Source organism: Cynocephalus volans, chromosome X (genome assembly GCF_027409185.1).
Source record: "Cynocephalus volans isolate mCynVol1 chromosome X, mCynVol1.pri, whole genome shotgun sequence".
NCBI lineage: Eukaryota > Metazoa > Chordata > Mammalia > Dermoptera > Cynocephalidae > Cynocephalus > Cynocephalus volans.
In genome coordinates, this window is record NC_084478.1 from 81,339,354 (window position 1) to 81,364,814 (window position 25,461).

Below are 25,461 nucleotides of genomic sequence, written 5' to 3' on the forward strand. Positions count from 1 at the left end.
TACCTCACTATGCTCTGCAAGTCCCCATTTTCCCCTTTGACTATGATTTCCACCCCCTTTATTCCTTTTTGAATAGCACGGAATTTCATCATCAGCCCTATGCTCTAGCCAGACAATTTCTTCCACCTCCTTTTTCCAGACTATGGCTGACTTTCTGTGGGTGCTAATTTCAGTTGCTCTGTTGGTTTTGTTTTCTGAATGAAAGGATTTAGGAAAGCCAATAAGTAAAAAAAAACTTTAAGTACTACTCTCTATGAGTTTTCTCTTTTGTTTACTTGTGCCCCGTCGTTACCAGCGTTCTCCCACTGACTGTTTCTTATGGAAGTGTGCACATGTAGGATGTTGTCATCCATGGACAGATTAGGGCAAAAGAATTGTGGTGAGTCCATACCACTCCTTTAAGGCTCAGAGAAACCTGATCAAATTTAACCAAAAACCATACTTACGCAGAGATGGTCTTTTCTCGAGGTTCTGGAGGGAGTCCCACTGTTAAGTGTTTCTGGTGGGAGAGAAGGTCTGTGCAGGCCTAAGGAGAGATAGCATAAGATTATCCTTTCCATAACACCTCATATTCCACAAACACTTCTCTTGTTAGCCTAGAAACATTTCCTCCCTCTTAACTTAATGATACACCAAACTTTCTCAGGAAATACCATGAAGATCAGGAAAAAGGGATTTCTCGGAAGAAATGATGAGGTCTTTTCATCTCCTAGGCAGTAGGAACTTTTAACCTAGTATAAATTCATTCTTAAGAGCTAGAATTCTTATGGTTCATAACACCTCTATAAGTTTACAATTCTTACAGCTTAGCAATGTATATTTGTCATTCACAAACAAAAAACTAACTGAATATCAGAAACTTTATGGGGTAAAGACAACATCTCAAATGATTAGAGACTGTGGTTGCCTTAAAAAATAACTACGGAACACAACTTTTAAAAAGCACCCCATCTAGATTTAGGATAAGTTCAAGAAGAATTTATAATACCTCATCAAGTGCTTCCACTTTCTTCCTTAAGATCCCAGAGATGTATCGGATCAGGCCCCAGTGACGAATTTCCCCAACTCTGACATACAGTTCAATAAGAAGCTCTCTGACTGTAGCACTCCCTTCATCATACATTTCAGTGTCCCAGTCAGGTCCTCTGGAATTTTAAAGGAAAGGACTACATTAATTATAAGTAAAGTCTCCAGCAACAATATTTTGTTTCAGTGTTATAATGTATATACCTGTTCATCATAGGTCTCCCTCATTAGGGAACTAATGTGATTTACTAAGAATCCTTATAAAATGGTGATTAACAGTCAGCCCTGCACGCCAAATACCTAGACAAGAAAAAGTATTAGTTTCAGCTGTGCTTGGACAAAATGCATTCTTTTATCCTCTTCACAGGTTTCAACATAGCTGAAATTAAAGACAAAGATTTAATTTAACTACTGAAAGTTTAGAAAGTATGCTACACTTTGGGAACTAACAAATAAAAAGGATGTGTGTTTATTTTTAAAGGACACATATACATTATTGTTGTAAAAGTTATAACACAGTCAACTGTGAAGTAACATAAAAGGTATATAAAGTTCTATAAAATTTATATAAATGTCTATAAAATTTATATGAGGTATATAAAATTCTATGGAATTTAATATATGATAAAGGTAGATTATTAATTAAATGATGCTAAGACAATCAGGTAGCCATCTGAAAAAAAAGTTGGATCCATATCTCACACTGCACCATAATTCCAAATGTATCAAAGATCTAAATGTAAAGATACTAGAAAAGATATGGGAGAATTATTTTATAACTTTGGAGGTAAGAGAAACTTTTAATTATGAAACTTACACCGAGAGCCATAAAAGCTCCTTTTAATTGTGAAACATACACCAAGAGCCATGATACATTTGTACATGTAGAACGACAAAAAAATCTTACTGCAAAAAGCACTGCAAGCAAAGTCGTAGGACAAATTAAAAACTAGGAAACATATTTGCAATCCATAGGCCAATTTCCCTTATATGTAAAGAACTCAAACAAATATAAAAGAAAATAGAAAACAACAAAAGCAAACCTGGCAAAACAAATACCAATGGCTTTTAAATATAGGAAAATGTACTCCCCTCCCCCATAATAAGAAAAATTTGAATTACCACTATGCCCAGATAACATTTTTAATCTATCTTTTAATCATTTTTAATCTATTGTCAAAAATCCCCAAATGTGATGACACTGCATCAGTGAGGCTTTGAGAAAACAAGCACTCACAGTGTGTTGCTGGTGGGAGTGAAAATTAAGATAATCCCTCTAGAGGGCTATTTGGAAATATACCAGGGTACTTCAAAAAGTTTGTGGAAAAATTCACATTATCTTTTAATTCTATTTTCCATGAACTTTGAAGTACCCTCGTATATTAATATTAAAAATACTGGAAAACACCCTTGCGGTTCCTAAAATGGTTAAACAAGATTTACCATAAGACCCAGCATGTCCACTCTTATATACTCAACAGAAATGAAAACATATGTCCACATTAACTTGTATATGAATATTTATACCAGCATTATTCTTAATAGCCAAAAATTAGAAACAACTCAAATGTCCATCAACTGATAAATAAATGAATAATATGTAGTACAGATATAGAAATAATACTCTTCGGCAATTAAAAAAATGAAATAATGATACATGCTACAATATGGATGAACCTTGGAAATATTATGCTAAATGAAAGAAACCTTTCACAAAGGACCACATATTATATGACTCCATTTATATAAAATGTCCCAGATAGGCAAATCTATAGAAACAGAAAGTAGATTAGTTGTTGCCTAGGACTACGGGGATGAAAGAACTGGGGGTTGATGTATAAAGGATGTGGGACTTCTTTTTAGTGTAATAAAATTGTTCTAAAATGGACAGTGGTGAAGGATGCACAATGCTGTGAATATACTAAAAGCCATTGAATTGTACACTTAAAAATACCTATATTCTTTGATCTATCAATTCCATTTCTAATTTATCTGTAGGATAAATTCCTTCCACACATGTGAAATGCTGTATGCTACTAGGTTATTCACTATAGCATTATTTGTGATACTGTATTCTGGAAACAACCCAAATGTCCATCAATAGGAGACTGGCTAAATAAATTATGTTGTATTCAAATGATGGAATGCTACACAACTATTAGGAAATTATGAAGTAGATCTACATTGTGGCAGATTGTGTTTTCCAAAGTGGCTGCAACAGTTTTCCATCCAACATGCTCTTCTTACAATGTGACTCCCCCATTCCTCCCATCAAGAGGTGAAATTTGTGTTCCCTCCCCTTGAACCCAGGCATGCTTGTGACTAAGGCAAAAGTGATGCTATATGATTTCTGAGGCTAGGCCTTAAAATGTAACACAGCTTTCACCCGGTTCTTTCTCGAAACACTTACTCTTAGAACTTAGTTCTCATGCTGTGAGAAAGTGAGAGGCACATTGGGAGGTCACCTGTAGGTGTTCCAGCTGTAGGTAACCCCAGCTGAGGTTCGAGCCAAAAGCCAGTATCAACCCCCAGGCGTATGAGTGATCAAGCCTTCTGATGCCTCCAGCACCAGATACTGCCTGACTAAAACTGAACGAGAGACCCATAGGGACCACTGCTAGTTGAGCCCATGCAAGCCACAGGACTGTGAAAGAAAATTAAAATTTTAAAAAATTTTTGTTATTTTAAGCCACTGAGTTGTGTGATTTATTATGAACTGGAATATATATGTAGCAATATTTAAGATATACATAAAATATATAGTTTTAGTGAAAAAAGCAAGGTACAGAGCAGTGTATATACTATGCTACCTTTGGGATAAATAGGGGTATAGGTATCCACATGTATGTCTGTATTTACCTACATATGCATAGAATGTTCCTGGGAGAACGTGTGCCTGCATGCACACACACGTGCACATGCACAAAATAGACTGACTGCCTGTTGATGAAGGGAACCAGGTATCTGGGGATCAGAGGTGAAAGACTTTTTAGCCTTTCCCTGTATATCCTTTTGTACTTTAAAAATTTTGAATCATGAGAAAGTTTTATGTATTCAGTATATTAAATTTAAAAAATGAAATAAAAAGTGCTATAGGAACGGTCATCAATAGATGCAAAAATCCGTGACTGAAAGTTTGAAGAGTAATAGGATATTCACACAGCCTCAAGGTGTATCTACACAAGATACTTTTTTTTTTTTTTTTACAAAGGGCAACATAATAACTTTAGAGTGGAAGAACCTGGAAGATACTACCTTAACCAAACGATCAAATCAACTGATCAAAGTTAACACTACCGGCCCTGGGGCGAAGGGGGGGATGGTTAAGTAGCACAGGATTGTCATTGTCTTCACTTCACATATGAGTTATTTTAGGATGAGAGGCATGAAGCAGCCTGCCCAGTGCTCTGAGCCACTGTAAGTGGCAGCAGTGGGACCCGAGCTCAGACTAATGGGACTAATCAACTCTATGTGCTTCCTGATGTGACACTCAGAGAAACTGGCACCACTCGGTGGTATCCTTTCAAAAAATGTGTGACCTGAATTTAATAATGAGGAAATATCAGATAAACCAAAGTTTAGAGACATTCTGCAAAATAACTGGTCTCTATTCTTCAAAAAGGTCAATAACACAAAAAATGAAGACTCAGGAAATGTTCCAGATCAACAGAGATTCAAGATACATAAGAACGGAATAAAATGCACGATTTCAGATTTTCATTTGCTATAAAGACATTATTGAGCCAACTGACAAATCTTAATAAGGTCTGTAAACAGATAATAGTATTGTCTTAATGTTAATTTTCTAGTTTTGGCAATTCGTGCCGTGATTATGCAAGAGAGTTCCTAGTTTTTAGGAAATACACATTGAAGTATTTAGGGATAGAAGGGGATCATGTCTGTCACTTATTCTCAAATGGTTCAGAAAAAAATAATATATATGTGTGTGTATGATTGGGTATAGATGATGATGTTGATGGGGAGGGAGAGAGAGAGAGAGAGAGAAATATTTTAAAGCTCAGTGGAAACATCAAGGGGATCTGGGTGAAGAATACCCAGAAAATTTTTTTTGCTACCCTTAAAACTTTTTTTCTAAATCTGAAATTGTCAAAATAAATTTTAAAAATATGAAAAAAGTGCTATGAGATCTCTTTTATTATTAGAGATCAGAGAAAGCTTCATGGAGGTGACAGATGAACTAGGTCTTGATGGTAAGAGAGAATTGGAACAGGTAGAGATGGGGTGTGGTAAAAGAGAATATTTTAGGCAGAGGAAAAAACATGAACTAAGGTATGAAGGTAGACACGTATAGGCAGTGTTTTAGGCATAAGTAGGCTGTTTTGGTGAGAGCATTCACATTGTGAGGGGGGAGCTATATGTAGACAAGGTTGTAAGTCAGATCACAGAAGATGTAGATTTGGCCAATAATTTGCTATGGTAGTGGCGATGCTGTAGGGAGAGAGGGTGATAAGCAGAAGTTGAAAATGGTGATACAATTTCAAGTCTGAGTGACTTGAGCAAGTTGCCCAACCTCTCTGAGCTGGTTTCCCCATCTGTAGAAAATGTAGGTACCAAATACCTCATAGAAAAAAGTATAAGGAATGAAATGAAAAAGTTCACTCATTTGCCCAATCTACGTGGAGGGCATACTGGAAGGCAAGCACTGGGTTGTGTTCTGAGGCTACAAAGAAAAATAAAACATAGTCACTGACCTTGAGGAGCTTAGTCTAATAGGGATGAGATATATACATAAAAGATAACAGGAAATATGGTACTAGTGGTGTGTACCATGCATTATAGAGGGTCTTAAGGAGCAGGGGGTAGGGGAGGGAGAGGTTTCAGAGATGACTTCTTGGAGGCAATGTTATGAGCTGAGTCATATATGATGAATACAAGTTAGTCTGGTGAAGAAGAGGGGGAAGAGAGTTTCAAGCAGAGACAATAACATGAGCAAAGGCACAGAAGGGAGAAACAGCATAGTGTTAGTGGAAAACTACCAGCACTTCGGTGTTGCTGGAACATCAATTATAGGACATAGAACGGTGAAAGAGGAGTCTGGAGGGTAGGTAGGAACTTTCTTATGGAGGTTCTTGTATGCCATATTAAGGATCTTAACCTTTTTCCCCTGCTTAAGGGAAGCAAATCAAAAAACTTTAAATAGGGAAGAGACTTGGTAAGATGAACACATTAAAAAGATCATTGTGTAGAAATAGAAGACTAAGATTTGGCAACCCGTAAGGAAATAATGGATCTAGGTAATGACCACTGATGGTTGCTAAAATCATTTGGAGTAAAGCTAATGAGGAACTTTATGATGACTAGATCAGGCTAATAATACTTGATCAATCTTAACATGACAAAAAGGGCAACAACCAGACATCACGGGCCTCCTGATATGACATAATAGGAAGTGCAGAGTACCGCCTATAAAGTTGTCCTGCCTAAAAAATTGAACCTGGATCTATCAAGTCTGTAGATCTACCAATGTATAGGTAATACAAAAGAGAGAGAAGCATGTTAAACAACATCATGAGGATGCAATCAGTGAAATGCAGAATGTGAAAAACTCAATAGGACAAAAAACCCCAAATAAATAAATTGTCAAAATAAGAGAGCCTAGATATTAAAAAGCACTTAAGATATATAACAACCAAGTGCATTATGTGGACCTGCACTGCATCCTGACTTAAACAAATCAACTGAAAAAAATGCATTTATGAGGTGGTCAGAGAAATTTGAACAGACTTGATATTTGATGATCTTAACGAATAATTTAAAATATTTTTAGATATAATAATGGCATTGTGGTTATGTTTTATAGTTCTACATGTTATGGACGCTCTATTCATTTTTCTAGTCTATTTCTCTCTAGTGTTCAGATTGGGTAATTTCTAGTGTTCTGTCTTTGAGTTCACTGCTTCTTTCCTCTGTCCTTTATGTTCTTCTGTTTCATTTGGCTATTGTATTTTTTATTTCTAAAAGTTCTATTTGATTCTTCTTTACATCTTCTATTTCTTTGCTCTGACTTTCTATTTTTTCATTTGTTTCAAGGGTGTTCATAATTGCTCCCTGAAGCATTTTTATGATAGTTCCTTTAAAAGCCTTATTTGATCATTGCAACATCTGCATTATCTCAGTGTTGGCATCGGTTGATTGTTTTTTCTCATTCTTGTTGAGATCTTTCTGGTTCCTGGTATGACAAGTGATTTACAAAGGTATCCTGGACATTTGGGGTATTATGTTCTAAGAATCTGGGTCTTACTTAAATCTTCTGTTTTAGCAGGCCTTTCTGACACCACCAGGGGAAAGGGGATGCTGCCTCATTACTGCCTGGCGGGGATGAAGTCCAGGTTCCCTGTTCAGCCTTTGTTGACACATGGTGGGAGGGGTGCCTCATTACTGCTGGACCAGGTAGAAATTCAGGCTCCTCATTAGGCCTCCCTGACACCATGGGATGGGAGGGGGAAGGGCACCTTGTTACTGTTCCCCATGTGGCATCCACTGACACTGCACTACCACTGGGTGGTGGTGAAAGTCCTGAGTCCATTAGGCCTCCTCTGACACTATCTAGCAGAGATGGCGAGAGGTGCTCCATCACCACTAGGTGGGGATGGAAGTCCAGGCTCCTAATGTGGTCTCCGCTGACACTACAGGAAGGAGGCTTTGTTAAACCCAGAAGGGATGAAAGTCTCAGATCCCTACTTGGCCTTCACTGACACACTGTGGCATTGGGGAAGATGGAGCAGTGCCCACCTTGTTACAGCTGGACGAGAGTAGAAGTCTGGGCTTCCCACGTAGCCTTTGTTGACAGGGATAGAGCCACATTTTTTCTATGGTTCTTGGCTGGAGTAGAGTGGTTGTTGTCTAAAAGTTTTCGGTCTTCCTACACTGCCCCTTTCCTAGTCTTTGGTCTAGAAGGAATAGGTTTTTTTTTTCTTAGAGATTTTGTTGTCTGTGCCTGTTAGCATTTTCAGGTTGCTGGCTTCTCCAGCACCCAGCACAGAACATATGAGGCAAACTGGACCCCCTGCTCCCAAAACTCAGGAACCTCGCCACCATGCTGTTCCTCAGATCCTGAGACCCTTTGCTGGTATGGCTTCTTCTCTCTGCCTTTCAGAGTCTTGTGATTATTTTATAAATAATGACCTCTTGTACTTAGCAAGAGGAATAGGTAAAAATGCATCTACTTCACCTTGTCCAGGCCAGATGTCCCATTGTGGCTATGTTTTAAAGAGCCCTTATCTTTTAGAAACAATACTGAAATATTTAGGAATAAAATGATAGAATATAGCGAGAATACTGATGTAACAAGATTAGCCATGTGTTAATCATCATTCAGGCTGGGTGATGGGTCCATAAGCATTCATTATACTATTCTCTACTTTTGTAGAAGTTTGAACATTTATATCATAAGAAAGTAAAAAAGAAAAGTTACTCTCCCTCCTCTGTGGGTGATGGATTGAGGAGAACAAGGTGGAGTAGGAAGACTATTAGGAAGCTGTAGCAATAGTCCTGGTGAGAGACAAAAGCTTGAATGAAGGCAGCAATACTAGAAATACAGAAGAGAAGTATTTAGAGGTAAAACTGGCAAGACTTGATGATTAACAGGATGTGGGTAGTAGCTTGATGATTATGCAGGTGTCAGCTCCAACAATGGAGATTAAAAATTTAATAAAGTCTGCCTCAGTTTTGTTGTTTTACTGCTGACAGCTTTCCAGTCTTTCCACTTTCCCTCTCCCTTCATCCCTATATCTGAGAAGGTGATAAGAAAGTCCAAGTGCTCTTTTCTTTGGTGCTGGTGAGAAGCCCAGCCTTGCCCCCTAATCATAATAAAATCCCAAATCCAGTCTTCTTTCCCTGCTCTTTGAGACTTTTTTTGGAGCAACTTGGGAACCTTCTCTGCTTTCCCCAGAAAGCATCATTATGTGCGTAATAAACATTCCACTCCCTCTTGGTATGTGTATGGCATCATCAGTCTCAACACCCAAACCAAAATTAGGGGAAGCGGGTCCATGTCGCCTTTTCATGGTGAACATAACATGAATAGATGAGGAAGAGCAGGTTATTTTTGTATGAGAGTGTGGAGGGCAGAAAAGAGAAGTTCAATTTGGACATAGTGAGTTTGAGGTACCTAGATACAAAGCGTGGTGTCTGACACATAGCAGGGTGTCTGACACAGCAAACAATCAAAAGTATTAGTTTCTTTCTCCTATAAGCCTCTATATTCTTCCCTTTTTGAGTTTAGAATTTATCTGTAGATTTTACCAAATAATGGAGGCTTAAAAATAACAACAACAACAACAATAATAATAACAACAACAACAACAACAATAACAATACTTATCAGTTATTGACCACCTACTATGTGCCACGCATTGTATTAGGGACTTTACAGGTATTATATCTTGTCCAATCTTTACAATAATTGTATGAGGTAGGTATAATCCAAATTTTATAAATGAGAACAATTGAGGCTTTGAAGTCACACAGTGGGCAGGATGATAAACTATATTCAAATCCGGATCAGTGAAACTCCAAAGCTGTGCTCTACTTACTATGCTATACTTCCTCTCTACATGAATATTAAAGTAGATTAATAACGTCCATCACTTACTTCATAGTATACAGCATGTAGAGGATATCAGCTTGTTCTTGTAAACTTGAGGTCTCCTTCAACTGTAAAACTAGCGCTTTGAAGTCCACCTCCCCTGACTGGTCTCTAGGAAGATGTATTTCCACACGAACGGAGGGAACCTTTAGTTTGAGAAATGACAAAAATAAATTAAGTCCACAAGTGCTCAACTTAAATAATGCCCTAGAATGAGTCATCTTTTATCCTTTAAACCTTTCCTGTAAGAGTTCTGTAAATGTTGACGAAAAGCAAAGTAAAAGTAATGAAACCTTCAAGATGTAAGATAAAGCAATCTACTTTTCCTAAAGCCTGACTAGAAAAACTTGTCCACTTTAAAAGTGAACCGAAAAGGACATATGTCTTCACCAGGATAGCATTTTGCCTATCACTAGTTACTAAAAGGAACCATAGTGGCTAGTTCTATTATTTTCCATGAAGATGGCAGTTTTGCAAAAAGCTGAAATACCTCATGTGCCAGTTTACCTGGTCCTCCTGTGAGGGATGAGTTGAGTCAAGTAAGTTGAATGAAGGCCAGGAAGGCTGAAATAACTTCGTAGGAAGATACATGTGAACATCTGCAAAGGGTTAACATTTATAGGAAACGTTAGATAATTAGGAGACTAATAAAAATGCACACTTGACCTCAACAATGAGGTCACATATGGGTCAGTTCTTTATAGAACAAGAATGAGAAATTTCTCCCCTTTCTTGGTAATATCAAAGAAAAGAAATATGAATATTAGATAATTTAAAAAATGTCCAGTTAATCAATAAATATATTTTGAATTGAATTTCTAGAATTGTAGCATCAGTTGGACATATATCACATTCTACTAATGTAATCAATGTCCCAATGGTGCTATCATGGATACTTTGATAGAATACCACATACAACAGAAAGAACCCAGTTATGTTTTATATTTCCTGGACTTTCCTAGAAGAAAACCTGGCTCCTAGCAGTTGGATTTCTCTGAGAACAGGTGAATGGATGATCCTATCTAGGAAATCAAAAAAATGTAGCGGTTGACCCACTTTGAGATTCTTAAGATTTTTTACTTATAGTCCATTGTTGAAATACTTACCATAACCTCTAAGGAAAGACTCTCTTGTCATTTTCACCATTTACAGACACAGAAAGAGAGATACAGAGCTCAAATACTCGTAACTGTTTACGCAAGTAGCAGAACTGGGAATTAAGCTCAGGTTTCCTAATTCACAATAGAGAAGTATAACTTAATAAACTTCATCTCTTTGCATAAGCCTTTCTCAAGGGTGCATACTCAAAAGGTATGCTAAGCTTTTCTCTACCCTAAGTGTTAAATGATTCCCCAATGTTATGATTAATATCTTTGGTTAGTAATGGTCAATTAAGTTTTAGACAGCAAGAGCATGCATCTCAATCATTCTCATCAACTGCAAAATATTAATATTCAGGTCCTCTAGGTGTGGCCAAAGAGCTCTTCTCTCCCTTCATATGTAGCTACCACAGAGGCATTGCACACTCTTAGGAACCATGACTACTCCTGGCAATGTGTAGTAGAAGATATCCTCTGCTACAAATACTACTGAAGCGGGGTAGTGGTCATGGGGAGGAGAATGGCAAAGATGTGAAGAAGGAGTACTGTATTTGACAAACATAGCTCTACATTGCTGGAACAACTGTCTGTAAAAGTTACAGCTGGCCAAAGGGAACCAGATGTAGCTTACTTAAGTGAGACTATCTCCCTCTCTATTGCACAGCTATCTTGTAATAGTTTTGCAATACTTTCTTTTTAAACAAAATTACTTCCAAAGGAGTATTTTTTTCCAAAGGAAAAAGCCCTTTCTGCCATTTTTTTTTTACTTTGATATTAAAACTGAATATGCTCTATGTCTCTTGTTCTGCCTCTTCTTACTGTGTTATGGGTTAAATCAGACTACATAGCATTATCCACAGCAAAACAGTGTCTAATATGTTCTAGGTGCTGTCTGAGATGCTGGGACAAAGCTGTGAACAAAACAAAGACCCTGCTTACATTGTAATCAATGCCCAGCCCCCGTCCTGTGCTTCACGTCATCCTGTGCCTGACTTTAGTGAGTCATGGCATTACTCACTCTGTACATGCAGCTCCTTGGCCTTGGTCACCAAGGACCTTAAGTTGCAGGTTGTTTGCACAGCAGCTCGGAACCGATCTAGCCCTCCCTTCTGGGAGATAGGGGCTAGTTTAGGATGGGGAGCAGTGTGTGCCAAAAGTTGATCTAAATAACGAGCAACTTCATCACCACAGCGAGCTGCAAGGTTATTGGGGGGGAGGGGGGAGAAAAAAATGAACATTTTAGCTCCTTCACAGTCTACTCCAGCAAACAGAATGACACGTTACTGTGCCCACAACACAGCACCATAAGTAGGTTGTTTTTAGCTCATGGGAGGAAAAAAGCTTGAGATCATTATGCAACCTCATAGCTTTAAGATTTAGAGACTATGGCCATTTTACCAGGACCCATCTGTTCTTCAACTTTGCTGAGACAATGTTAGAGTTCCTGAAAGCAGTATGAGCTATTCTAGGATATGTGGAGCAGGCATTTCATAATCTGTGTGTGTGTGTGTGTGTGTGTGTGTGTGTGTGATGGTAGTGGTGGTGGCAGTGATGGCAGTGGTGGTGGAGGAGCAGAACAGGGCTTTTCAAGTCCCAGTTGTATGAGAAGAATTTTGCGAGAAAGGGCCAGAGAAGGACAAGAATCTTCCACCAAACATTGAGCATAGTTGTAAACAAACAGATTCTACAAATGGCAGCTACAATTACTAATGAAAAAAAAAACCTCCAATAAAGGGCATCCAGATTGGAAAAGATGAAGTCAAACTGTCCCTGTTTGCAGATGACATGATCCTATATATCGAACAGCCTAAAACCTCTACAAAAAAACTGTTGGAATTGATAAATGATTTCAGCACAGTAGCAGGATGCAAAATCAACACACAAAAATCAGTAGCATTTCTTTTCTCCAATAGTGAACATGCAGAAGGAGAAATCAAGAAAGCCTGCCCATTTACAATAGCCACCAAAAAAATAAAATACTTAGGAATTGAGTTAACCAAGGAGGTGAAAAATCTCTATAATGAGAACTACAAACCACTGCTGAGAGAAATTAGAGAGGATACAAGAAGATGGAAAGATATTCCATGCTCTTGGATTGGAAGAATCAACATAGTGAAAATGTCCATACTACCCAAAGTGATATACAAATTCAATGCAATCCCCATCAAAATTCCAAAGACATTTTTCTCAGAAATGGAAAAAACTATTCAGACATTTATATGGAACAATAAAAGACCACGAATAGCCAAAGCAAGGCTCAGCAAAAAAAATAAAGCTGGAGGCATAACACTACCTGACTTTAAGCTATACTACAAAGCTATAATAACCAAAACAGTATGGTACTGGCATAAAAACAGACACACTGACCAATGGAATAGAATAGAGAATCCAGAAATCAACCCACACACTTACTGCCATCTGATCTTTGACAAAGGCACCAAGCCTATTCACTGGGGAAGGGACTGCCTCTTCAGCAAGTGGTGCTGGGATAACTGGATATCGATATGCAGGAGAATGAAACTAGATCCATACCTCTCACCGTATACTAAAATCAACTCAAAATGGATTAAGGATTTAAATATACACCCTGAGACAATAAAACTTCTTAAAGAAAACATAGGAGAAACACTTCAGGAAATAGGACTGGGAACAGACTTCATGAATACGACCCCAAAAGCACGGGCAACCAAAGGAAAAATAAACAAATGGGATTATATCAAACTAAAAAGCTTCTGCACAGCAAAAGAAACAATTAAAAGAGTTAAAAGACAACCAACAGAGTGGGAGAAAATATTTGCAAAATATACATCTGACAAAGGATTAATATCCAGAATATATAAGGAACTCAAACAACTTTACAAGAAGAAAACAAGCAACCCAATTACAAAATGGGCAAAAGAGCTAAGTAGGCATTTCTCTAAGGAAGATATCCAAATGGCCAACAGACATATGAAAAAATGCTCAACATCACTCAGCATCCGGGAAATGCAAATCAAAACCACATTGAGATACCATCTAACCCCAGTTAGGATGGCTAAAATCCAAAAGACTATGAACGATAAATGCTGGCGAGGCTGCGGAGGAAAAGGAACTCTCATACATTGTTGGTGGGACTGCAAAATGGTGCAGCCTCTATGGAAAATGGTATGGAGGTTCCTTAAACAATTGCAAATAGATCTACCATACGACCCAGCCATCCCACTGTTGGGAATATACCCAGAGGAATGGAAATCATCAAGTCAAAGGTATACCTGTTCCCCAATGTTCATCGCAGCACTCTTTACAATAGCCAAGAGTTGGAACCAGCCCAAATGCCCATCATCAGATGAGTGGATACGGAAAATGTGGTACATCTACACAATGGAATACTACTCAGCTATAAAAACGAATGAAATACTGCCATTTGCAACAACATGGATGGACCTTGAGAGAATTATATTAAGTGAAACAAGTCAGGCACAGAAAGAGAAATACCACATGTTCTCACTTATTGGAGGGTGCTAAAAATTAATATATAAATTCACACACACACATACACACACACACACACAAACCGGGGGGGGGGGGGGAAGAAGATATAACAACCACAATTATTTGAAGTTGATACAACAAGCAAACAGAAAGGACATTGTTGGGGGGGAGGGGGGGAGGGAGAAGGGAGGGAGGTTTTGGTGATGGGGAGCAATAATCAGCTACAATGTATATCGACAAAATAAAATTAAAAAAAAAAAAAAAAAAAAAAACCTCCATGTGGTATTGGTGTAGAAAGGACTATTGGCCACATACTTGTCTTCTTAGTCACCTCATTTGTTTATTCACCAAATAGTTATTGGCTAATATGTACTAGGTAGTGTACTAGGTGCTGAGGTTTCAGTGGTGAAGAAGACAGATATGGTCCCTATCCTCTTGGGCTTCCCCTCCCCCATACACCTTCGATAACATTATCTCTGAATACAGATAATGGAAACAAAAAACATACATATACCCTGTGGATGTTTAATATTTCAGATTTTACATGAATATTCATAATGTTTATAGTTGGAAAAACACACTGGATCAATACTGAAGTCTGCTAAGTCAGTCATGCGTCATCTGAGTTTTGGCAATCTTCATCGATCTCTCCAGATATCTTTCTGTGCTCTGATATGACTAATAGGAACTAGCAGAGCTGTAAGAATGAAAATTATATTCAGTGACATCCTAATGACAAATATTTTAACATTGAATGCAATCCAGATACTTGAATGGAGGGTTATGAAGAATATGGAGAGAAGCTCTCTACCCGTAGAAGGGCTGGCAAGCTACAAACACACCCATCGTGAGATCACAGATGAGTAAACCCAGATGTGGGAAAGTGACTCAGAATGCCATAATATCAAATGTAGTAATACATATTATTAAAAAGATGTATTTTAGAAAGTAATCCAAGAAAACGAGTACTACAGATGAAAATCACAACTACCCATGGAATAGCAAACAACCTCAGTATATGATCATTCTCGTCTAATTTTCAAAGTATTTTGTGCCGAGATAGACATCATGACTTTGGTTATTATTGATAAAAGTATATAGCCTTGTATTTAATGTACTTTTCCAACAAAGAAATGCAAACTATTTTAGATCTTACAAAAACAAATACGGAGTGAATAAAGTGGTACTTAAATGAGTAAATGCCAAGCCTAAACAAGAAAATAGTCCTTCTGACTGCTAACCTGTTGGTCTATTGTACATGAGATTATGCTTGCTGCCTCACTGAGGAAAGCAGATTTATTATTTATTTCTCCACCATATTACTCTTAAGATAAAGGAATTGGCTGCCTTAAAATATAGGCTTACAGTCAAATACCCAGATGAGGAAAGCAGGCAAACCATGTTTTAGATAGCTAGAAGAATAATTCTCTCATTGGCCCTTCTCTCTTTGGAATTCAAACAATATAATGCTTGCCCTGCCTAAGTCAGTATTTTAACACTGCAGGGCACTGTTTTGCAGCCAGTTTTAATCCATGTCCCTGAAATGCTTTCTCACTATATCATCTTTGTATTCTCAGCAGCCAATTAGATTTTGATTTTGTTGTGCTTTTATTTGCCTAGTTTGTAATACAAAAGCAATAGGCATACTGAAAAGCCTTTTTCAAATGACACAGATCTCCCCAGAGATTCTGATATGCCCCTCGAATATTATATAAAAAGCACTCTAATTAAATTTCATATTTTTATGCTTTTTAATGTCAAAAAGCAGTATCATATGCGTATAATTTTCCAATTACATATTTGACTAAATATCTCACTCACCACTGCTTCTTCCCCCCTCCTTCCTTTTTTTTCTGGTGGCTGGCCAGTATGGGGATCCAAGCCCTTGACCTTGGAGTGATCAGCACTGTGCTCTAACCAGCTGAGCTAATCGGCCAGCCCTCTTCCCACTGCAATATCACCAGCCACTTCCAATGTCCAGGAGGAAAATCTTCCCTAACCTTCTTTAGGGACAGTCCAACTCCACACTCCCTGATCACCACTGGGATATTAGATCAGAAACCAAAGGTAAGTAGAGAGATAAAAAGTGAAGCCAAACAAAAGTAGAAATCTAGGCATATTAAAAAGGAGTGAGGATGGCACTGTGAGACTGCTGGCAGCATGAATTTATTAAGGACAATGATAAACAAAATTTTGTATTCCTGTCCAACCAGGCCAGTGCTTCATGAAGCCTCCTTACCATTACTGGTTGAATCATAGCCATTCATCCAGTCGCCTGATTCCAGCTCGTCATAGTTGTCATCATAATCTTCACTGTACAGCTTACCCTCAGGTCCAGGGTCCATGAAGCTCAAGTGTGTGCAGCAAGATGTTGTTAAAAACTCTGACAATTTGCCTGTTTGAATCCTGACAATTAGAGGGTATATAGAAACAGAAAATCAGGGGAGATCATTTTTAAAATAACACAATCTTAGTGATAAAATGATACCTAGCATGTTTTGTTGGGGGATTACTAATGTTCAGACATTAGTATACATTTTATAAAAGTGAAATTTTACAGCACTCCTAAGCATAGTGTACAGCTTAAGTGCTTAGGGGACTGTGTTAATAAAGGCTAGTTATGGGTTCACAGTCTACCAGTTGATCAGTTTTCCTCTCTTCCACTGCCATATACTATGTTGCTAACTAGCTTTGCCAAACATCTGGTAAAGATTTACATTGGCTACTAGAAAAGCCAGAGAGAATGAAGCTAAAACATTACAAATCCATCACATCATTACAAAAATAGCCAAAAAAGACCATTTTGAACATGAAAGATAGTACTTAAAATTTTTATAAATTATAGTAGATAGTAAGCCATATCCTCCCCTACTTATAAAGCCCATTACAGCATCCAAAATAAAAGTCAGTAGTACTAATTTTCTAAAGAAGCTAACTTGAAGAGGCTACCAATAGCCAGAACTTGGACAATTTGAACATCGAAATAAATAATGATAGGAATGAATCATGATATATTAAATAAAATAAGAATCAATGAATCTATGCTGATACTAAACTACAAAATAAAAGAGGGGAAGGAAAAGCTCTCTCTCTCTCTTTTTTTTTTACATAAGAATTCCAACTAATAAATGTACACAGAATGATAGAAACACAGAAATGCCATTTTACAACCCCATTAGTAATAACTGTTTCATATAAGAATCAATGGAAGCTAGCACCATTTGGTTGAAGACAACTGGGGAAAGGATATGAAGAAATCTGGCAGAAACTGCGTTAATCAAGTAGTCAAGGTTAAAATCACCAGATAATATGACAAACCAATCTCCTGTGCCTCCTGATTTGATGCACTGAGGAGGATTGTAGTGAATTCTTATGATTTCATGTTGCCTTGACATCCATTTTGAATATAAGTTTAACTTTATCATACCAGAAACAGGGCTCAGTTACTCTTCACACAATTTCCAGTTCTACACCTTCCCCAGTTCCTGAATGTGGTAGATCCAGATATCTGCCTTTTACAACTTCCTCCTGGTGACCACCTCCTGTAGGACAGTTAGATCCAACCTACCTGACTGGCCCCACTCATCCCCACACCCTGCACAGACTGTGCATATATGCGCAGCCACCACCTTTCAGTGACAGTGTGACCTCCTGGAACTCATGCCTGCTTGCTTTAAACCCACCAATTAAAACTTCCTGCAGAAAACCTATTTGGATAATGCCCTGGACCCAATAAAAGGGTTGGCCCATGGGTCTCTCTCTCTCTCCATGCACTCCCTGACCTCCATATGTGTGGTCTCCAGGCATGCCGTGTAGCCCCCCAGGACCTGTAAATAATAAAATCTTTATTTTCATCTTGTGTCTCCCCTAATAGTTAAAGGGGTATTCTCCATCTTAAAAATACTATATTAAAACAAGAACCCAACATCAGACAGGTAGTATTCCTGCCAAAAACATATAGCCTGAATCTAATCATGAGAAAACAACTAGACAAATCCAAATAGAGAGATATTCTGCAAAATAACTTAACTGCATTCTTCAAAAATGTAATGAAAACTGTCATGAAAGATTAAAAAAAGGCTGGGGAACTGTTCTAGATTAAAAGACACCAAATATATATAACAACTAAATGCTAATGTGTGATTTTTGGTTTTTGTCCTGGACTGGGAAAAAAAGCTATGAAAAAATATTATTGGGACAATTGGGTAATTTTGAATATGGACTCTATATCAGATATCAGATCATGTATCAATATTAAATTTCCTAAGTGTGATAATTATATTATAGATATATATGATAATTCCCTTGTTCTTAGATGATAGAAACTGAAGTATTTAGGGTTGCAGAATTATGATGTCTATGGCTAACTCTCTTAGTGTGTGCATGTATATGTATATTATATACAGTATGTGTGTCTGTGTATGTACATATGGATGTGTGAGGGAGGGGTTAGGTAGGAAGAGAGGGAGGAAAGAAAGAAGGGACAGAAGGGGGAGAGAGAGAATACACATTGGGACAATATGTTAACAACAGGTGAATTTTGAGAAAGAGTATATGAGTGTTCAGTACTATTGCTGAAATTACTGTAAGCTTAAAAATTTTCAAAATAAAAACCTAAGGAAAAAAGAAAAGAAAAGCAGCCTGAATCAAATAATTTAGAAGCTTTTTTTTTTTTTTAAAGAATAAATTTTCTGGTCTTCTGAGACCTAGGCAAAGAACAGGGTAGAAAAAACTTCCAACCTTCCTCTATAACATTAAATTCTTTGACTCAATCTATCAAACACTAGCTCCTCTGAGTAGGATGGGATTATGTTGTTGAAGATACAGAGAAAGGCATCACAACTAACATCACAACTAACATCTGCTATCACTAACATACCCAGCTCCCAAATTTCATTTAATTTCACAACAGAGTGTGTACAGGTCACTTACCTTGCCCCACCAAAATAGCCATCCTGCATTTTTTGAAGTGCTGCCAGGATGCTTGAGTTCAAGCTTGTTCCATCTTCATCTTGAAATGAAGAGAATTTTAAAACAAACTTTGTGGTTTTAACTTTGAAGGAGGGGGAAATTTTTCAGTAATTTCCAACCAACATTCTGATGGTGATGGCACAAATGAGACACTCCTCATTAACTACCCTGTACTTGAAAGATTCATCTGAGAACCAACACCACTGCAGAATGGGCAAATGGCAAGGGATGATGACCAGTAGCAGAATTCCTCAAAGGCATTTTCTTATCTGTCATAAGTTCTTAGCACAGTGCTTGATGGCAGAACTCTTAATGACCACTGAATGCTGACAGTAATAACAACAGCACCTATATTGAATGTTATGTGCCAAGTACCGTGCTAGACATTTTATATACATTATCTCATATAATGGGGCCTTGATTTATATGTGTGTATAGGCATCAGAAATACCTAGAAGGCTAACAACAATCTGATTTTATGTGAAAAGGATCATACTACACATGCTCTTATGTGATCCACTTTTTCTAGCTTATCCTTTGTAATAGCTAAAAATGATTCAACAGCAGACATTTAGACTGTCCTTATGTTATAATCAACACTGTAATGAAGATCATCATACCTACATATTTATATAATTATTCTATTATTTCCTTAGGCTAAATTCTTACAAGTAGAACTGTTAGGACAAAGGGAACACTTACTAAAAAAACTTACAGAGACTTCCAAATTACCCACTAAAAATTGTGCCAATTACATTTCTACCAACATTATACAAAGCAACTGTTTTCCCATACTTTTTAAAACTATATTTATTTTTATTTATTTATTATTTTTATTTTAATTTATTTATATACAATATAATTGACTTTTGTGTCCCTTTACCAATTCCTCCTTTTCCTCCCTCCCTCTCCCCCCTCTCCCCCATCAACATCATATCTGTTCACTTGTCTTAACAAAATCAAGGAATTATTGTGATTGTTGTGTCTTCTTTCCCCACCCACCCCCGTTCATTTATTTACTTATTTATTTTTATTAGCTCCCACAAATAAATGAGAACATGTGGTATTTCTCTTTCTGTGCCTGGCTTATTTCACTTAATATAATTTTCTTTAAGTCCATCCATGTTGCTGCAAGTGGTAATACTTCATTTTTTTTTTTTTTTTTTGTTACAGCAGAGAAGTATTCTATTGTGTAGATGTACCACATTTTCCTTATCCACTCATCTGATGATGGGCATTTAAGCTGGTTCCAACTCTTGGCTCTTGTAAATAGAGCTGCAATGAACATGTGTTTTCCCACACTTTTAACAACAATGGACATTAATCTTTTAAATCTTTGTTAATCTCATAGGCAAAACAAGAAGACATTGTTTTAATTTCATGGCCAGTAAGATTATGTTTTCATGTATCTATTGGCCATATGTATTTCTTTTATAAATTGCCTGTTCATGTCCCTTTTCCATTTTTTCCATTAAGTAGTTTATCTTTTTTTCCAACTGACTTTCATGAGCAATTTATGTTTTGTGACTATTACCCTTTTCTCTATCATATGTTTGGAAAATACTTTATCTAGTTTATTAGTTGTCTTTCAACCTCATCCATGGTGCTTTTTATATAAAAAATATATTTAAATTTTCATGTTTTAAAATCTGTTAATTTTTTTGGTGTGTCTTGCAAAGATAGCTTTCTTCAGCCTAAGATCACAAAAACATTCTCCCATATTTATTTTTGCACAAAAAGTAAAGTAGCAAGCCTAAATTATTTTCCCAAATGTATTTATTTACATTCTTTTACCTCTAATTGGAATGCTATCTTTATCATTATTTTAATTATGATGAATCTTTCATTTTCTTTTTTAAAAATTTGGTTATTCTGGTGTATTTTCTCTTCCATATGATACCTAGATTCAGCTTGTCCATAAAATTTTATGTTTTTATTTTTATCTGGAATTGCATTGAATTGAGAGATTCATATAATGAGAATGAATGCCCTCTCAATATTAACTATTTTCATCCAGGAACATATGTCTGTAGTAATTAAATCCTCTTTTATGCTCTTCAATAGTTTCATAATTTTTCTGATATAGTTTTATGAATGTTTGTTATTAATCTTATACTTATGTTTTTTACTTTTTTAGAAAATTTTTCAATCTTATATAGATTTACAAAATTGTACTTGGTATTACCTTATCATTTTTAAAGTCTCCTCCATTTCTATTGTTATATCTCCTTTCTCATTCTTAATGAGAAGGTCTTTTCTTTACTCTGAAGTCTACTTTATCAGCTATTAATGTAGTCACTTCTATTTCTTTAAAATTAACGTTTACACGATATATCTTTTTCCTTCCTTTGCATTTCAGTCTACCTATATTCTCATATTTAAAGTGAATTTCATTATGACAGCATATAGGTGGATCATTTTTTTATCCACTCTGCCAATCTCTATCTTTTAATTAGTGTATTTAAACTACTTACATTTAATGTAATTATTGATATGTTAGGGTTAACTTATTGTTTTCTGTTTATTATCTCTGTTCTCCATTTCTCTATTTTATTCCTGTCTCCTTGTGGCTTAATTTTACACTTTTTAGAATTCCATTTTGATTTATCTATAGTGTTTTTGACTGTATCACCTTGTATAGATATCTTAGTGATTACTTTAGGTATTACATTATACATGCAAACATACATGATACATACATTACTGTCTAGTAGTGTCAACACTATGCCAGTTAAAATTATGTATAGAAACTTTACCTCCCTTCAAGTCCCTTACCGTCCCCCATTTATAATTGTCTTAAATATTTTCTTTACATAGTTTGAGAACCATATCAAACAAAGTTATAATTTTTGGTTCAAGTCATCAAACGTGATTTAGAAAACTGAAGTGGGGAAAGTCTATTGTATTTACCATAGTTTTACTCTTTCCATTTTTTCTTTTTTCTTTCTTGATGTTTCAAGATTCCATCTTTTATTATTTCCTTTCTGTTTCAAGAACTTCCTTTAAGCCTTTTTTTTTTTTTTTAGGGCGGATCTCCTGCAGACAAATTCACTTAGTTCTCCTACATCTGAGAATGGTTTTTTTCCTTTTATTCTTGAAATACATTTTTGATGGATACAGAATTCTTGTTTTACACTTCTTTTCTCTCAGTACTTGAAAAATGTTGTGCCACTTCCCTCTGGTCTCCACGGTGTCTGATGAGAAATTTGCTGTCAGTCTAATTGTCTTTCCCTTGTAGATAAGATATTGTTTCTCTCACTGCTTTCAAGATTTTTCTTCTTTAAGTTTCAGGAGTTTGATTATTATGTCTTTTTGCATGGATTTCTTTGGGTTTATCCTGTTTGGTGATTTCTCAGCTTTATGAATCTGTAGGTTTACATTTTTTGCCAGTTTTTTAGCCATTGTTAGTTGGCATACTTTTCAAGCCCATATTCTTTCCCCTCTCCTATCCTTTTCTTATCACATAAATGTTAGATCTTTTGTTATTAGTCCCAGAGGTCTCTGAGGCTCTGTTCATATTATTTTTGGTTTATTTTTATTGTATTGGTCAGAATGGGTAATTTCTATAGTTCTATCTTCAAGTTCACTCTGTTGTCTCCGTTCTGCTGGTTAGCCTATCTAGTGAGTTTTTCATTTCACTTATTGTATTTTTCACTTCTAAAACTTCAGTTTGGCTCTTTATATCTTCAGTTCCTTTCTGGAGATGTTTTACTTCATCATTTCTTTCAAGCGTGGTTGTAATTGTATGTTAAAGTATTTTTATGATAACTGCCTTAAAATCTTTCTCAGATAATTCCAACATCTGTGTCATCATGGTATTGGTATCTGTTGATCATATTTTCTCATTGAAGTTGAGATTTTCTTAGACCTTGGTATGAGTGATTTTCTATTGCATTCTAGAAATTTTGGGTACCATGTTATGAGACTCTGGTTCCTATTTTCTAATTCATCAGGTCTCCTCTGGCACTGCCTTGTCATTGCTGGGTGGGTGTGGAAGTCCAGGGGTCCCCAGTGGGCCTCCACTGACACAACACTGGTTGTGGTGGGGAGGTATTCCTCTGCTGTTGGGAAAGGATGGAAATCTAAGCTCCTCACTAGGCCTTCTCTGACACCACCCGTAAGAGGGGGAGGGGCACCTCTTCACAACTGTGTAAGGGTAGAAGTCTAGGATACCAACTCAGCCTCTGCTGACAGGGATGGGAATGGAACTGAAGTTCTTTTATGTGGTATTTGGCTGGAGTAGAACTGTTATTGTCTAAAAGTTTTCTGTCTAGCTAGGTGCTCCTCTCCTGTTTCATTGGCTAGACAGAATAGATTTTTCTTGGGTCTTTTTTGGTCTGTTGGTATGTTTTTTTTGCCTTTTTGTGTTTATGGGATGTCAGCTTCTCCAGCATCCAGTCCAGGATATATGAGGCAGAAGGAAAATTGGGGAAATTCACTGATGTGTCATTCCTCAGGTCCTAGCCAGTCTGTCTTCCTTTTCCCAACTTTTGGAGTCTTTTTATTCTTATTTTATATATAATGTGTAGGAGTTTTAGCTGTACTTAGCAGGTGGAATAGGGAGAAGTGAGTCTACCCTATCTGGTTTCAAAACTAGAACTCTCTTTTTTTTAAAAGTAAAAGTATTTAAGAATATGAAACTTTCTAAATATGACTTTGAGCAAATATAATAAGTTCTGATAACTTAGTGGCATCATTCTTCATTTCTACAAAGACTCAAAACAGTGAGTCAAACCATATTAATTTGGGGACTGTCTATAATTACAATTTGGATTTCCTCTTTTATTTTATTTTATTTTATTTTATTTTATTTATTTATTTTTTCAGACACAACTGTATTACTTTTATTTTTTATTTTATTTTATTTTTTTATTTTATTTTTTTTTTAATTTTATTTTGTTGATATACATTGTAGCTGATTATTGCTCCCCATCACCAAAACCTCCCTCCCTTCTCCCTCCCCCCCTCCCCCCCAACAATGTCCTTTCTGTTTGCTTGTTGTATCAACTTCAAATAATTGTGGTTGTTATATCTTCTTCCCTACCCCCCCGGTTTGTGTGTGTGTGTGTGTGTATGTGTGTGTGTGAATTTATATATTAATTTTTAGCTCCCTCCAATAAGTGAGAACATGTGGTATTTCTCTTTCTGTGCCTGACTTGTTTCACTTAATATAATTCTCTCAAGGTCCATCCATGTTGTTGCAAATGGCAGTATTTCATTCGTTTTTATAGCTGAGTAGTATTCCATTGTGTAGATGTACCACATTTTCCGTATCCACTCATCTGATGATGGGCATTTGGGCTGGTTCCAACTCTTGGCTATTGTAAAGAGTGCTGCGATGAACATTGGGGAACAGGTATACCTTCGACTTGATGATTTCCATTCCTCTGGGTATATTCCCAACAGTGGGATGGCTGGGTCGTATGGTAGATCTATTTGCAATTGTGTAAGGAATGGATTTCCTCTTTAATAATTATTTGGAAAAAACTGAATTCCTTCATAGTCAGATTCTTCTTACTATTCATGTGTTAATTAGTTTTACATCACATATCTGGTAATATCATCTGTATGATTTTGACTTTTCATTTAAAAAAATTTTTTTTCAGTTTCATCAATATACACTGTAGTCGATTTTCATGTCCCTTTACAATTCTTCCTTTCCCCCCTCCTTCTCCCCTCTCCCCCGCATCAACGTCATATCTGTTAACTTGTCTCAACAAGTTCAAGGAATTGTTGTGATTGTTGTGTCTTCTTCCCCCCCATTTATTTGTTTGTGTATTTATTTATTTGTTTATTTTTAGCTCCCACAAATAAGTGAGAACACGTAGTATTTCTCTTTCTGTGCCTGGCTTATTTCACTTAATATAATTTTCTCTAAGTCCATCCATATTGCTGCAAATGGTAGTATTTCATTTTTTAATTTTATTTACTTATTTATTTATTTAATTAATTTATTTCAAATATTCATGAGACACAAAGCTGATTGTCCCCCCTCCTGCTCATGATGTGGGGTCCAGATTCTTATTAGGGACATATCCATTACCAGAAATTGCTTTTGTACCCTTTGACCCCTTCCAATTATCCCCCATCCTCCCTCCCCCTCCCCTTCTCCCCTCAAATTCAATTTGTAGCCCTAGGAATATTCCCTCCCTCTGTTGGATCATGGGACTACTGTGGTCTTTCTTTCCTGCCTTCCTTTCTCTCTTAGCTCCCACATATGAATGAGCGTGTGAGGTATTTATCCCTCTGTGCTTTGCTTGTTTCACTCAACATAAGTTTCTCCAG

At 36.7% G+C, this 25,461-nt stretch overlaps 1 protein-coding gene across 5 annotated transcripts in view; it reads right to left on the reverse strand.

Annotated features, from left to right (window-relative positions):
• PHKA1 (phosphorylase kinase regulatory subunit alpha 1) overlaps positions 1–25,461 on the reverse strand; it is a 143,493-nt gene that overhangs the window by 21,860 nt on the left and 96,172 nt on the right. For all 5 annotated transcript variants that reach the window (XM_063083045.1, XM_063083046.1, XM_063083044.1 and 2 more), the window contains 6 exons: positions 19,138–19,216; positions 16,445–16,611; positions 10,142–10,233; positions 9,641–9,780; positions 989–1,145; positions 447–526 (listed from right to left, as the gene is read on the reverse strand). In XM_063083045.1, the coding sequence (XP_062939115.1) occupies positions 447–526; positions 989–1,145; positions 9,641–9,780; positions 10,142–10,233; positions 16,445–16,611; positions 19,138–19,216 (715 nt within the window). The remainder of the gene's footprint in view (positions 1–446; positions 527–988; positions 1,146–9,640; positions 9,781–10,141; positions 10,234–16,444; positions 16,612–19,137; positions 19,217–25,461) is intronic.